Source organism: Crassostrea angulata, chromosome 8 (genome assembly GCF_025612915.1).
Source record: "Crassostrea angulata isolate pt1a10 chromosome 8, ASM2561291v2, whole genome shotgun sequence".
In the NCBI taxonomy this organism is placed as follows: domain Eukaryota; kingdom Metazoa; phylum Mollusca; class Bivalvia; order Ostreida; family Ostreidae; genus Magallana; species Magallana angulata.
The window spans coordinates 37382022-37398612 of record NC_069118.1 but is presented as its reverse complement, the minus strand read 5'-3'; the positions used below and the strand labels follow the sequence as shown (position 1 = coordinate 37398612).

The following is a 16591-nucleotide window of genomic DNA, read 5'->3' as shown; positions in this document are numbered from 1 at the left end:
ACATTTGTATATTGGTTCTTATAAAGAAAAAAAACAACGCAAGGTCATATTATATAAGTCTAATATTTTAAAAATTCTATCACAATCTACACAGTTTCATGCAAATAATTTTTTTTCTTTCCTTCTATATGATTATACTTTTTTAAAATGACCACGACTTAACATTTGTCGGAAGAAAATAATATGGAATGGCCCAAGAATTATCTAAAGAATTGATCACCATTGCAACTATCAGATAAAATGTTCACTCAGAAAGTAATACGTACATGAGGTCAGAAAAACATTTACAAACCTATCTTCAAAATTATGGGTGTCCGAATTAAGTGTCAGAAATTTTCCAAATTCTGCCATTAATTCCATTATTTTCCGTTTTCTTCAATTATTTACATGGGATATGAGATAAATGTATGTAATCGTCAGTGTATAAAGTTCAACTACAGCGTGACCTGGAATAATTGCTGAGAACGGCTCTCTCATACCAATCACTTTTTACATGACTTATTACCGGACACATTCAAAATAATGCTGACTATGCATATACTAGGTGACAGATTAAACTGGTATCAAGGATTTACTAGTACTTGCTTTTGATTTGCATGTTATATGGGTTTTTTTTTCATTCTTTTTCCGAACTAATCGATCGATGGTTCGAATCTCAATAGTTTACTTGAAACAAAAAGTATCGGCATGCATTTAAAAATTAACAAATACATGTGTGTAATTAAAGGCAGTATTTGCTGAGGCAAATATATACATGTATATTCATATGAAACATGTGATCGGCGATAGATAGGGTATGTATACCAATGCTGCTGACTTATGATGTAAAAACCTTTTTTCAAATTTTTTGGTTAGTATATATATAACAAAAGGGGGCTTTACTTGAGCTTCATCTTTTAGAAGCTGTTGTTGTAGGTGCATGCGCCTCAAAGGTCAAATTGAGGTCAAATTTGTGAAACTGATAGCGTGATTTGGCTAGTTTTGAAATAATTATTTCAATCCAAAATCAAAGTTTTAAATATCAAAAATCCCTGTCCCAGGGCCATGGATTCTAGTGTTGGTATGATACTTCATTTCCTTCTTTCATTTATCTTCATTTTTTAATATTCAACAAATAATACTGTGGTCAGACCTAAAATTGTGAATTGTTGGGGTTTTTTTTTATTTTGAACAAATCTTATTTTGCATTCATCTTTCCCTGCAGTGCTGTTTACATGATAGATTGGTGATATCCCTTGAATCGTACCTGTTCAAGGCGTTATCTTCATTTCGTAAAAGAAAGAAAAGAAAAAAAATTCAAAGGCACATTATTCATATTTGATGTTTGTAATTCAAAGAATTTTAAGGAATATCCTAAACAACCAATTGTCAATAGAATAGTTATGAATTCTTCTAAACTTTTATGTAACACATGTAAAATGTTTGTTCATTATTTTAACGATGTGACTGATGGATGAACTTAAAAAAAGTTCAACACACTTATTAGCAATTTCAAAATTAAACTAAATAATGAGCAAATATGCGATTTATCAACTTAATCTTAATTATTGAGATAATTAGCATTTGCTGTAAATGCTGACCTTTAATACACCATAATGATTATCTATCTGTCACCAGGAGGTTAAAATCAGTAAACTATGTCTAAGTATATAAAAGATTCGCCATCTAAATGTTGGTTAGTGTTGCCTTTTGACCACAATGCGTGTCGCAATCCTTATTTTGGCTGTCTTACCATTAGCAACTTGCTTCAGCTTCCGGGGCTATAGAGCTGCTGGTGAGTCTCTCTCTCTCTCTCTCTCTCTCTCTCTCATATCATCAAGGTACATGCATATAGAAACATCGATACTGTCTTAAATTTTCATGAGTTATTTGATTTTTCATAAAACATGGGCCTTTAAAAATCACAGTGACTGTATAATAAGTGCGAGGTAATTTTTTTTTTTTTGGAAAATTAATTTTGTCTTCACTTTTTTAATGAAATTTTTAAAATTCCATTAAAAATCTAAAAAAAAGTTTCTAAATGGGTTGCTAAACACCCTGTATTTTTACATTACATGCTTAGTACGTATAATGTACATTAAAAGACTTAGTGCAAATCGCATGCACTATCAGCCTTTTGGTTCGACATTAACCTTCAGTTACTCTCCTTTGGCCATGCGGCTGACATATAAAATCAGATGATATAAAAATCTATCATATATATTAAAAATCCAAGCACAATAAACAAAAATATAGAATTAGGAACAGAGACTCTATTTTCATGCATAAATTATAGTCGTATTTAATGCTTTCAGAAGAAAAGTGTCCTCTTAAGTCATGTATGGATACCAAAATTGACATAGACGCAGCGATGGAAAGTAAGGTTAACGTCGAGAGAAACAGAAACGGATTCCGGGTTACTTTTGATAAAGACATCTTCAGTTTTTCATGCAGGTTCGTTAATGCTTTCGCTATGATCATGACTGATTTAACTTCTTTTTGACATTAAAACTATTGTAAAATCTACCAGCCAGTTATATCATTAAATGCGATTTACAAGTGCAAGTATACGTACGTTACATTATTAGTTTTCAATTTTGATTCACCAATTATATACATAAAAGATATATATATATATAGAACAAGCACAAACATTGCAATAACTCTCAAATTGACATATACCTGCCCATAGTGAATGATAAAGATATATATAAAGCACAGAGAAATTCACTTTTGTTGGAGCTCCACCATCCGCCCCGACCGAGGCTTGAACTCACGACCTCTGGAACCCATTCTCCTAGCTTTCTCTGTGCTTTATATATATCTTTATCATTCACTATGGGCAGGTATATGTCAATTTGAGAGTTATTGCAATGTTTGTGCTTGTTCTATATGTTTGTATCTATGCAATGTGTATCGTTCCGATCCTCTCAGATTGTCGTTTAACTGTATTCCACCTGTATCTCAAGCGACTGTGTAGTGCGCGGCCAGCGTGCTAGGTTCCGTTCGTTATCGAAAGAAAGATTTTTTTGTCTTGCCTAGATAGCTGAGTGGGGAGCGCGGTGGCCGCTCACTGCTAGGAGAATGAGTTCCAGAGGTCGTGAGTTCAAGCCTCGGTCGGGGCGGATGGTGGAGCTCCAACAAAAGTGAATTTCTCTGTGCTTTATATATATATATATATATATATAATTTCTGAATATTTTAAAATGAAAGCTATTTTGATTGTATTCGTGTTTATATATATATATATATATATATATATATATATATATATATATATAACTTGACAGAAAAAGAAAATTGGTTTGCTAGACTTGATTAGAAGCAACTTTTGTTTTAGCTTAGTTTTATAAATCAATAACGGAATTTAATCCAATGAATCTGAATATAACATTTTGGCATTTATAATCATGAATGTTGAAAAAGAATCATATGGTCGTAAATACAGAAAGTGTCTGTAAAGTAATTGTAACAATTAACACTTGAAAGACCATTTTTTTATACACCGAAATGACTACGGGTTCTTCCGTTTTCCATGATCATGACAATGAGCACACGGCGGGTGGGACCGGTCGTCAGGGGATGCTTGCTCCTCCTAGGCAACTGGCCCCACCTCTATCTTTTTAGAGGTCCGTGTTTGCTCTGCTTTGAATTTGCATTTCGCTATAAGGATTTTTGAGACGGTTAACATGGACTTTGTTACTGTCGTTTTTCATGAAGAATTAGTATGTAGTCATTACCAACTATAACAGTTGGTAATGACTACATACTAATTTCTATTTACCTAATACTAGTTAGTTACTATTTAGTAAATAGCGTTTCTTATACACATGGGTTGCATCCCTCAATTTAAGACGAGTATATATTGAACTGTATATTAGATGCAGAGTTTTGTTAAATATAAAAACAAATATTTATTTGTTCATCAAAAAAGCTATTTCAACCATTCATTCAAATGGACATTTCAGCGTGTTTGGTATGTTCAAGACATGCATGAATGACCTGAATTCTCAAGAACTGGAAACGTGCTATTCGGCAGAGGAGCAACCAATCGTTTCCCGTCTTATATCCCTGGTCGATAAATCAGTGTGCACCAAAGCCAAACGTAGGTTTCTGGAAATAACACTTATTCTGCCTTTCATCAGGAAAGAAACTTTCTGTAAATTTTGGGGGGTTTTGTGAAACTTTTTTTTTGGTGAAATCGGCCGATTCTAAACAAAGTTGAAAATGATTCAAATGACAAATCGACATTTTGCAAAGCAAAGACATAAATAAGAGAGATTGTCAACTCCGCCATTAGTATGCTTTGTTGTTGAAAAATATTACGAGACCAACCTTACTTTGAGAACTACCTATTAGTAAACTGAGATAAGTATATTGCTTTTATGGAAAATGTGCATAGGTTTTTAGACATTTTGAAACAAAAATATGACAAATGAGATTAATATATAGAATATATATTAGCCAGCTATGAAACATCGGCGAAATCTCGGACGACGGGTAGCCAACTGCCTCCTACAACTCCTCTTTTAATATTGTTTATAAGTTTATAAGACATAAACTCATGATGATATTTTTAATGTTTTGGTAATAGGTTTTAGCTGTTTACATTTCGATATAATTGTTTATTATAAAGATATACTGATTTAAACTGGGAATACTTTACAATAGGGACCGCGAGATTTCGATCAGTTGCCAGTCTCTGTTATTTATGTCTCTGGTGCAAAGGAAAAGATTGAATTTAGTCAGTAAGTTACAGACTAAATGAATGAAATATATGTTTAAGTTACAGACTGTAACTTAAACATATATTTCATTCTTTAAACAATACATAAACTGATTCATCTTTCATCAACTACGTCAGATTTAGTTAAAAATAAGCGTAATATTTGACAAAAGCAATACCTTGTCAATGAGATTTCAATACACTAATATACATGTACATATGGGATATCTCACTATCGTTCGGAGAGTTTTGGGTTTTTTGGGTGTTTTTTTGTAATTGTGACATCTTTTCATCTTTTGCAGGATTTGACAAATTAGTTCCCTGTATGAATAGTGCGACTGTCCAGAAGGTCTTTTTCGAAGACCTATTATTTACTGGTTTGGAATTTATGAATGTCGTTTCGAGAAATGGGTCCTTGCCATGCCAGTAAGCATAAATTACATTTTTCACATTCCTTGTTAATATAACAATATTCAGTACAAATGAAGTTTACAATAAGACGCCACGATTTTACCTTTTCATCTAGTTTAAAGGGATCTGGACACGATTTCAGAGGAAAATTTTATGTTTGATTTCTATTTATAAAATAGTTTACTTTTGTATTTTGAATGATTCACCAAAATTTGAATGTTAGAAATCATGTTACAAGCAAGATACAGAGGAAAGAAGTTGTTGTTATGTAAACAAAGCTAGAGTCTTATAAGTTTGTTTACAAATACTGTAAAGTAAGGAAATTGACATTTATCAAAATAACTTGTGGAAACAAGATAGATTGATTCAATGGGTTTATGAATAATTTCATATCAACAAACAGCAACATTAGATTAAAACTTATACAAATACATCAAATGTGTGAACATTTACAGAACTCGAGCTTTGTTTACAAAACAAAGAATTCTAACCTCTGTAACTCGCTTGTAACTCGATATTTGACTTTCAAATTTTGTCAAAGCATTGAAAACATCTATAATTATAACATTGGTAGACATAAAAATTGAACAAATAAATTTTGAAAATTTTGAGCTCAAATCGTGTCCAAGTCCCTTCATCATTTTTTTAATATCAAACGCATTTTAGTTACTTGTTGAAACTGGTTATTGGTGGGTGAATTATAACAGAACAAGAATATTGATCTATTGCTGATTGTTTTAAATTCCACTGATTTTTTGGTGGGTAAAGTCTCCAGTTCCTTCCGTTATCGTTATAGAGAACTCAAGACAACATACCTGACTACGGTAGCCAAGCTGTCCATTCAATGTGACAACGACGGTCTTCTTGCAATACTGGAAATGTTCAGCGAGGTGGCGACAGAACTACGAGACACCATTGCCCCGGAACTTGGACAAGCAGGGATTTCTATCGAAAATGTTTGCTTCGACGTCCTCATGGAGGCAACAACTACGGCAAAAAACTCCCTCTCCAACCAGGATGAGTATCTGAAATGTATCCAGGGTCTCCCGTAAATTTTCAGCGAGATCATGGAACTTGATTGCTTGTTGAGGTTTTCTTCTTTTTCTTCAGTTTACTGAAATAAAATAGTTAACAAGAACAGCAATTTATTTTTCATTGGTGTGTGCGTTCGCGGTTTGCATTTTTGGCGTTGTATTGTGGGAATGCAAAGCCTTTGAACTGTGAAACTGGAAGATGGTTTGTGCTGAACTTTTTCAATAATTATTGTTTTTACTAGTATATTAATAATGCTTTAAAGCAATATAGTAAGTAAGTCAGTCAGTCAGTAAGTAAGTAAATAAGTTACCAAAAAGGTTGTTGTTTTAAATTATACGATTCATGAATAAAATGAGCAATTTGGCGGGAGTAGTTACGTAATTTAATTATTAAATCTATTAAACTACTATTATGTATTATATTTTTACTGAAGGATTATGGTTACTCAAGGCCAAATTAACTTTACTGACAGAAGCGACAACTTCTTACTGTACATTGTAGCCCTCTAATAGTGGTGCAACTTTTCACTTTTAAATAACTAGGTCAATGACAATCATACTTTTTAGTGCTAGTGGCCTCTGCATGTTTATTGATATTTCGTCAAAATTGTCCACCTTTACCAAGGTTTAATTTATTTTGAAATTATTAGTGATAATAAAACAATAAACAAAACATGGATATCAATATCGATATTTATATAACATTGTTATTTTGTGTTTTTAAAACAATTTTTGACTTCAAGTCAAAATATTTTTTGAAATCTCAAACGTTATCCTTAAGTTTTTCTGACAAGTTGATATTTTTTATGAGTGTAAGCTTACATCATGTACCTGTACTTACAATGTATATTGTTATGTAGCCGGGAAACTACAAAACATAGAGTAGAAATGTGTGGCAAACAACAGACAAATAATACAAGACAAGGAAAAACACAGGTAGATGTGGAAGGGCCAACGGTGGAAACGGAACTGGAGCTCCAGTGGGTGGTTTTGGGATGATGGAATAGACCATGTGACATCATGGTAGACCAGGGTTAGAGGTCATACATAAAAATTAGCATACGTTGGGAAAATACAATACTACAATATCATATCAAAGTACCGAAGTACGGACGGGAGTTGATTTTATCGATTATCATTTATTCTAAAATCAGCGATATGTGATTTTGCATGGCAAGTAGTATCAGTAATCGAAATATTTCATAGAAATTGTATGGATCAAGGCAAGATTGAACTCTAGTTTTGTTCAACCAAACGCTCGACTGTCTCCTTTTATCTCCGACAAGTAAGAGAGACTCTGTTTTGTCAGATATTAACGGAGACAGCCGAGCGTCTGGTTGAACGAGACTACTACATTGAAGTCTAGCGTATGAATACATACGACTTCAAAAAATATCTTAACTGTACCATTTAAAATCTTACTATTTTCATGGTATTGATAAACAGGTTTTCTTGAAAAACAATGTTTCAGAATACACTGCATCTGAATTTATCGAATAATTTCAGGAACTTAGTGTTGTCAGCTGTATTGATTTGTGCTTAGGTCCAAACACTGTTTCACTTTCGGTTTGCCCGAGTAAGTGCATAGGAGAGTTGATGAAAATCAACTCCCAAAAATGGTGTAAGGTTACATTATGCACCTACACTTACAATAAAATATAAAACATATATAAAAATAAAAATATAATAAAATGACGATATAGAACATCTATTATGAAAAATTTATCATAAATACTTATAAAGTACTTATAAAGTCAGACGCGACCTATCTTCCATTATTTCTATTTTTTCCTATCTCCACAATGTGAAGATTTCCACTTAGTAATTTTATAATCATATTTTAATGTTATATGAATCTTTTTTTATTTAGATAAAAGTGGTTCAATTGAAAATGTGTAGTATGGATTTATTTATTAGCATTCAAATGCATTTTGCATGCTATTTTAAGAAAATTTCGAAATATTCTGGCTCCGAAACATGTCTGGTAACGTACCCTGAATATTTGGGAATTAACAGGTTTAAATGTTAATAACTAAGGAATAATATATCAAGGAAAATTATATAAAAATGAGGAACGTCTCGTGTGTCCTAAAATCACATCATCCCAGGAGTTATCTACTAGTATTCATTGGAAGTGCTGAGACCCACTGATTTTAAAAGAACGTACTAAATATGTGTATATAAAAACAGGCATTTTACCTTATCAAAAGTTAGTTGCTGGTGGCTTTAACAGAACTTATTTTGCTTACCAAAACGGTTAAAACGAAACAAGTTATTTACTTTTTGTGGATTCAAGAATTATATTCGTAGTAACTACGTGGATTTAGTACAAAAAAATTCTAATTTTTGAGGTACGTTTATTCGTCAATATCGTATTAAATATCTAATTGCGATCATTTGATTGTGTGATTTGATTCAGTTGCAAAACTCATGAACTTTAATCATTGTTCAGCAAACATAGATGAAAAGAATGTCTAAAATTTTCACGTAGATACTGCATCATTATAATCCTTCAAGTAATCAAAAACATAAAATATGACATTAAAAGAATTCCATCTAGAAGCAGGTTACAGTGCAATCAAACATTTAATATTATATATCATACATACAAAATTTGTCCCATGAACAGATCCTAATTTTTTTAGTTCACCTGAGCCGAAGGTTCAATTGAGCTTTTTCTGATGAAGTGCACAAAGAGGGGGAATTTTTTAAAAAGATATGAATAGAGGAAAATCTAAAACAATAAAAAGGGGTTGGTAATATGCAAATAAAAATCTGCAGATTTTTTAGTTCTTTGTGTAAGATCTAGTGATTTACAGTACTTAATGTCAATGTAAGATACTATCATGCTCATCTCTGATCACAGTTATGGCTATTTTTCCTCAGGTGAGCGATGTGGCCCCTGGGTCTCTTTTATTCTTCTCTTGTCCTTTTTTTCGTTTTTCTTTTTTGTTTGTAAAACAGATTCTTTTATTTTTTATTATTTTTTTTACAAATAAAAATCTTAACTTAGTATCTAGCTTTGATTTGAAACTGTTGCCAATGCCCTTTGTCTCTTCGGCACAATACGTTGTAATACAATCAATGCCATTTAAGAATACAAAATTACCGGTCTGTATTATTCAGACAAAATTACGGTATATTATTCAGCTATTATTCAGCTATTTCATAATATGATGGATTGGACTTGATTGTCCTTAAATAATTTTAATCAAAATCCAATTAACACTAACGGTCAGAGAGAATAAATGATACCATTTACTCTTTAAATAACTTTTGATTAATTAATTTCGTCTAACAAAACATCAAATACATTACCATAACTGTATGTGATAAAAATTTTAACTCAACAAATTTTACAAACATTCATCAGTTCTTGACAAATTGAGCATTTTTTTAAAAAAAACACAACAAAAAAGGTAGTGCGTCAAAATGACGTCATTTTTTATCAATTTCAACGTCAACATGCTGTAATGTAATGTCAATGTACGGACCCCATTTTCTTAAATCATTTTACTATTTAAAGAATCTTTTTGCCTGTTGAGTTGTTTTTCCCCATGGTCTTATTATTTCATAATTCGTACAACTACATGTATATCTGGAGTCTGTGCTTGAAAAAAAAAACAGTTTTAAAACGGAAGATGCCTGCTCTTCAATTTGATTAAAATCAGATTTGCCTGCTCTATTCATTTGAAATAAAACTCAACTCAACCAAAGCAATTTTTTGACATCATTATCCAATAAAAGGCATGTTTTTCTCCCAAAAAATTGTTGTGCGAAAAAATTAACTATACTACTTTTTATTTGAGTCGCAATTGAGATCATTTTGTAAATTGACTAGACTATTACGAGTTCGGCCAAACATTATCTAATTTTCATGTATTTTAAATGGTATCATATATTCTGTGACACCCTGTATAATAACGCACGTCGTGATGTCTGATATCGCTTATATCATTGAAAAAAAAAATCTTGTCAGGTCTTCTTATACCATAATTATATAATTGAAAAATTGTCTAGCAAACCTACGATTGTTAGCTTTTGTAAATCAAATACGTGTGTTACTGTCACTATATTGAAAATTTAGCCCCAACCTATCCCTGCGGATAGGGATTTGTACAAGCAACATGTACAATCTACTTGATGATGCTCTTACATGTATTAACGTTTCATCTTTTCTGGCCAAATTGTTTTTTAAAAAGAATTTTAAAAAATGATGAAATGATGTTAGAATAAAAACAATCATATACAATCAGATCGGTTTAGAAAACACAATCGTCCATGAAACAGTTTGTAAACTTTTAAAGTTTCGAACTGAATAACTATTTTGTATTTGTACGTTTGTTTATACTTTTAGAATTATTTCGTATTTGGGACACCTACTTTGACTTCACCCTGAATATACTTGGGATCCCTAGACGCCCTCAATCCCTTCCCCCCACACCACCCCCCCCCCTAAAAAAATGAAGGCGTAATGACCTCGTACAACTAATCAAAGTAACCGGTCAGTAATGTGGTGCAGACTGAAGTACTTATTCCATGAACTTTTTATGGATGGTTATGTAATTCAGTTTCATCAAGCTTTATTAAAAATAACTATACATATCAAATATAGATCGGAATGATAAACACTCACATTTGAAAGTTCATGATCTTTTAGCATGAGCATCTCAATCTGGTGATTACTCATATGTTTTTCTTTGGTAATGAAGTTCTATGATAGTATATCCAGGACAACTGTCACTCCTTTCGCATCTTATACTTGCATTCAAACTACACATATATTATGATAAGCGCATGTAGGGTTCTACCACTATTGTAAAACACAAAGCGTATGTACATGCAAAATATCTAACTCAATGTGTGGTTTTTTTTTAAAATTTGAAATGCTTCATGTCGTCAACTTCCAAAGTCATAGATGGTTTCAAAACCGATTTAGATAATTGACAAAATTAACTGTAGCTCATTTCCTTTATAATACCCATTTCAGAATTCTGCAATTGTTGCTAATTATGGTACTTTATAAATAATTGTAATAAATGTTTCGCAATTGGTACCAGTTGGATAAAATCAGCTGACGGTGTGAACAAACATTTAGTGGTGTGAAGTTGGATGTGGACCTGGGTTTATTGCATCATATTGTAACCACTATGCATCTTGTATTGTTGAGTTTGGCTGTTGTGCCATTTGCAACTTGCTTCAACCTACGGAGCTTAAGGGCAGCTGGTGAGAATCTCTCCTTTAACTTACGAGGCTATAGGGCAGCTGGTAAGAATCTCTCTCTCTCTCTCTCTCTCTCTCTCTCTCTCTCTCTCTCAAAAATCTACATTTGATCCTTGTGAACTTTATCTTTCATTTATGGAAGAAAGTGTAACTTTTATATTATTTAAGGAATAAGGAATCATTCTTTGAGTATTATGGGGTGATAACTTTGGTCGGGGCGTGGTCAAATCCAATAAAGCCCGAATATCGTGCTTAGGTTAGCTTTATGCTGTAAGACACGCCCATTTTGTGTCACTCATGCTTTATGAAGTTATCGGGTTTTCAAAATTGATTCGTAATGCTATCACAGACAATGACAGCTGAAAATGTTAATATTTAATATTAAGACAAGATCATAAATGATAGATTTATCTAAATCTGAATTATAAAGTCTTGAACTTTTGCAAATTATTGTCTTTAAAAAATTATTCAAGCACTTTTCTTACTTTAAATTGCATCATAAATAACTGTGAATTATCAATTAGACATTTTTAGACAAGTTTCGCAAATGCAAATACGAACAATGAGAGATTTTTGAAATTGAAGGATGGAAGAAATGCGTGTAAAAAATGTATGGATGGAGTTTTTTTTTTTTTTTTTTTTTTTTTTTAATATTTACATGTTTACAACTACTTGTTCAATAGAACAGAATAAAAATTTTTGACAAATCGAATTTAAGTTCAATCAAATTTTGGCATATCCGTTGTGAACTACATTAATTGACTGCAGGTGATAGCTGTCCTCTCAAATCTTGTATGGAAAACAAAAATGACCTGGAAGCAGAATTTCAACGCCGGGTTAAAATGGATGCAGGTCCTACTGGAATGCAGGTTACATTTGGGAAGGACTTATTCACCTTTTCTTGCAGGTATGTTTCTTACTGTTTTAAAGGGGCATGGTCACGATTTTGGTCAAAAATTATTTTTCCGATTTTAATACTTACAATGAATCATTAAGGCATTTTTAATAGGCAACCAAAATTTGATTGTCATTTGCTGAGTTATAAGCGAGAAACAGAGCTTGAAATTCTTCCCTATGTAAACAAGGCGTTTGTTTACATTTTGAACGTTGAAGTGAAAATTTCAGTTTCAAAACTAAAACGAATGTTTTAAAGGCGTTAGGAACTGTTTATCTTTGTTTAAAATAAATAAAAAGATAGACAAATAAGTTGGAAAAAGATTTTTTAATGGTATATTGAACCTATGTAAACAAAAACAGGGCACGAACCTTGTTTTACATGACAAAGAATTTGAGCCCTGTATCTCGCTTATAACTCTACGAATGACTCTCAAATTTAATTTGATCATTAGAAATTCATTTCTAAAGCATTGAAAATAATAAAAACATAATGATGGAATTTGACCAAAATCGTGACCATGCCCCTTTAAATTGCAAATTTTTACTAGTATTGCGAGCAGTCATGAGGACATTTATACAAGTACTTTTAAATCAGGGCATGGCCATTTTATTATTCAATTTTACTGGAATTTTAATAAGTTGCGAAAAATTGATCCACTTACGATGAACAGACGTAGAGAATAATTCAAAGAGAAACCATTCTCTCTCGGTGCTTTGATAAAATTCAGATTGAACAGTTATAACAGATTGAACAGTTATAACTGACTTAAAAATAAGCTTTCCAATACTTCCAAGAAGCCTTTGTTAGTTTAGATATTTGGGTAAAGCATCTGGTTTTTATAAAATACATCGACAATAAAAATTGGGTTATCATTTTGGCTCGTAAGATGAGGTCAAGGAATGTTTAATACAATGGTTTTTAAGACATTTTTTAAATGGCCGTAGCTTGCAAATATAGGATCTGAAGAGAGGCCAAAAATTAAAATAAATTAATCAAAAATAAGAAACAAGAAAAAACTCAGTGTACGAAGTATGAAATGGGGAGAGAGAACCCCCGATTTTTCGCGTTTTACATGCCTCAATAGTAAAATTAAAAGAAAAGGGAATCATTGCAGACAACATCAGTTGCTTCAATATTTGAACCAATAACCTCAATATGATTAACTTCTTTGCTACGAATACATAACAGTTATGAAATTCAAAGTTCACATTTTTATTACATTGAATAAATTTAGTGCTCATATTGACAGACTTTGCAGTTCTTCGAAACACCAATTCATGTCAGTTGCATGGCGTATGGTTCGTATTAAATCTAAGTTTGAACTAAATTTCAAAACTTTAAATTTATTCATGTGTTTCAATTTATGGGTCATTTCAGTGTGTTTGATATGTTCAACACGTGCGTGGAAGATTTAGATTCTGAGGAGTTGGATTCTTGCATTCCAGTCGACGAACAGCCATTAGCTCGCCGTGCACTATCAATGATAGATACGGCAGTGTGCTCCAAAGCCAAGCGTAAGTTTCCAAAAGGTCCACCAACAACAATACCCACGACATTTTCTTACCCTCCATCACAGGGGTACATATCATATAATGTCGTCATCACTGCAAATACGTCATCCTTGCAAAACTTAGCGCCATAAACTGAAATTTGTTTATGGAGGCCAATTTGGTGGGGTTTTATTTTAAAAAAAATACAACAGCAAAATTCTTAATTTTTTTTTTACAAATGTATTTACACCAACTCTAGTTTATTTGCGAAGTTTCAAGATTAACATCTGTTTTTAGGGGGCATTTCAAAATACAGATACATTTACTTTAGTAATATATAAGAAATTGTCATTTTCCGCACCCCGAAGCAGAATTTTTTAAACAATACTACATTACCGATTTTCCTCAATTTCTCCTTCATAAAATTGTGAAGGGTCCAATCAGAATACGACATGAATAATTTATGAGAAAAATTCAGCAAAATTGTCAATGATTAGCAATTTTTAAGAGTGTTTGAGACTGGCATAAGTTACGTAGAGGGAACATCATGTAAGTAATATAGCATCAATTAACCTTAGTTTACAAAAACATTTTTTACTGTTGAAAAGTCACTTTCCTCACAGGAGAAAGACCCACATTAATATAACTTGGAGAATACAGGAATGGGTAAATACAATCTAAACTTATATTCCCTAAATCCCTAATTATACAATATAGATAGGATACTAATCAGTCGTGTCTTCTCGAGTGTTCTTCACGGACGCTTGTTAAAAAATTGAAATGACCCGTGAAGTTACGATTGATGATCTTGTTTATGTCTATCTTTCCTATTTATTTAAATTTCAACTTTCCATATTTCAGGTCTTGATAAATTAGTTCCCTGCATGAATGATAAGAGCGTCCAAAAGATGTTTTTTGAGGACCTGGTATTCACTGGTCTTCAGTTCCTGGGTCAACTCGAAGCAACCGGAGCCTTGCCATGCCAGTATGAACATTACAATATCCTCAGTAGTTATTATTTTCTCTTAGGCCTATGTATTAATCACAAATGTTCATTTATGAAATATATATACTATATAGTACGTGTAAACCCCAGTCTTTGTTTAAGTGCATTCTTCAGAATGCCAATATAGTTTATACCGGTAAATGATTTGAATCAAATAAGATGTTTATTGATATATATATATACTGACAATCTAGTGTTCTTTTAAGCATCGTTTCAAATATCTCCTGTTTTCCTTCTAGGGATCTGAAGACAACATATTTGAGTACGGTAGACAGGTTGTCCGATTCCTGTGACAACGATGGTCTTCTTGCAATACTGGAAATGTTCGGCGAGTTGGCAACAGAGCTACGGGACATCATTGCCATGGGGCTTACCCAAACTGGCTTATCACTGAATGAAATTTGCTTTGACGTCATTGTGAATGCAACGGCAACAGCGAAAGAAAGCCTTTCAACTGATTATCCGAAGGGTCTTTGGGGTCTGTGATCCAAGGGGTCTAAAATACAGTTTTCTTATTCGATTTACATTCTTCACGCTTTGACTAGTATATCTTAATAAATAGTCAGCAAACATGTGCATTTGTTACTTAGTATTTAAGAAAGGGGGCTTCTCAATTCATTGCATTGAATTTTACAAACAGAAAATGCCACTGAGTTATGGTATTATTTGAATAAAAGTCAACTCGCTTATTTTCGCAGGTTATTTTTTCAACAACATACTACAGTGTATATAGGGTTATTTTCGTCCCGTGTTATTTCGCTCTTCTAAACTTTACAGTTTCGCGCCTAAAATTTGTTTGAATTCGCCCGGTTTTAATTAAATTCGCATGCTGACAACGAGGACGGAAGGGGCAAAAATAAAACAAGGGCGAATATTTCCCTTTATACGGAATAGTGCCCAAATCACTTGACATTTACATCTATTTCATTTGTAATAGGTCTGATAATGATAGTTCATAAATGAGAAATGGAATTCGTTTACAATTGCACATTGGTATTTAAATGCTGTGCAAATTAGTTCCTAAAACGTTTGCACGACAACCTGTAGGTGTCCAATTTTCCTTATTTTGACTGTAATGTGTGATATAATGACATAATAGTGAGATATTTCTTCACTTGAGCTGCGCATGCATGTGAATAAAATATAGCATAGCCAGAACAGAAGTTCTACCGTTGTTGTTTTACATTGTTTTAGATGTTGCAGACAAATCAACGTTAAAATGATTTACAGACAAAGCAAACAAGATATATGTGAGCCAATGCTCACTAGTCATACCCCCGCTTTGATGTGAAAAATGCAAAATAAGCAAAGTCGACATTAAACAGAAAGTTGGCATCCGACTAATACAAAAGTATATCCCACGATATGGCATGCCTAAACAAATAGTGTATTAAAATGTCAAGCATCTGCGATAAATAGTTGCTGAGAAATCTTCGACGAAATTTTTTTTGAAAATTTTGGCTAAAAATAAACAAATTCGTCATTTAACAGGAAGTTGACGTCCGATTGGTACAAAAGTATATCCCACGATATGGCATGCCTAAACAAATAGTGTGTTAAAATTTCAAGCATCTGCGATAAATAGTTGCTGAGAAAAATGCGACAGAAAATTTTGTTACAGAAGGACAGACAGACACACAAGGGTAAAACACTATATCCCCTTCTCCTTCGGAGCAGGGGTATAATACCATTTCTGTGTCAGTTTTCTTGATGATAAATATTGGACTATTCAAATTTAGGGAATTTCATGTTTTCCCACAAAAACAGGAGGACTGAAAATGGACACAACAAACCTTGATGCCCCAAGTCTATTATAAAGAAGAC

The 16591-nt window shown here is 32.6% G+C and overlaps 2 protein-coding genes across 3 annotated transcripts; both read left to right on the top strand.

Annotated features, from left to right (window-relative positions):
• Nucleotides 1-1635: 1635 nt before the first annotated feature.
• Nucleotides 1636-6254, top strand: LOC128158337 (uncharacterized). Its single transcript, XM_052821123.1, has 5 exons — nt 1636-1774; nt 2295-2433; nt 3948-4084; nt 5008-5131; nt 5913-6254. The coding sequence occupies exons 1-5, from the start codon at nt 1699-1701 to the stop codon at nt 6166-6168; spliced, it is 732 nt and encodes a 243-aa protein (XP_052677083.1). The 5' UTR covers nt 1636-1698; the 3' UTR covers nt 6169-6254.
• A 4963-nt stretch (nt 6255-11217) lies between these two features.
• On the top strand, nt 11218-15341 carry LOC128158336 (uncharacterized). Of its 2 annotated transcripts, none has more exons than XM_052821120.1 (5): nt 11218-11418; nt 12142-12280; nt 13649-13785; nt 14623-14746; nt 15007-15341. In XM_052821120.1, exons 1-5 carry the CDS (start codon nt 11301-11303, stop codon nt 15251-15253), a joined length of 765 nt encoding a protein of 254 aa, XP_052677080.1. In that variant the 5' UTR covers nt 11218-11300; the 3' UTR covers nt 15254-15341. The 2 variants fall into 2 exon arrangements, with proteins under 2 accessions (XP_052677080.1, XP_052677081.1); XM_052821121.1 differs by having other exon boundaries at nt 11220-11376.
• The last annotated feature ends 1250 nt before the right edge of the window (nt 15342-16591 follow it).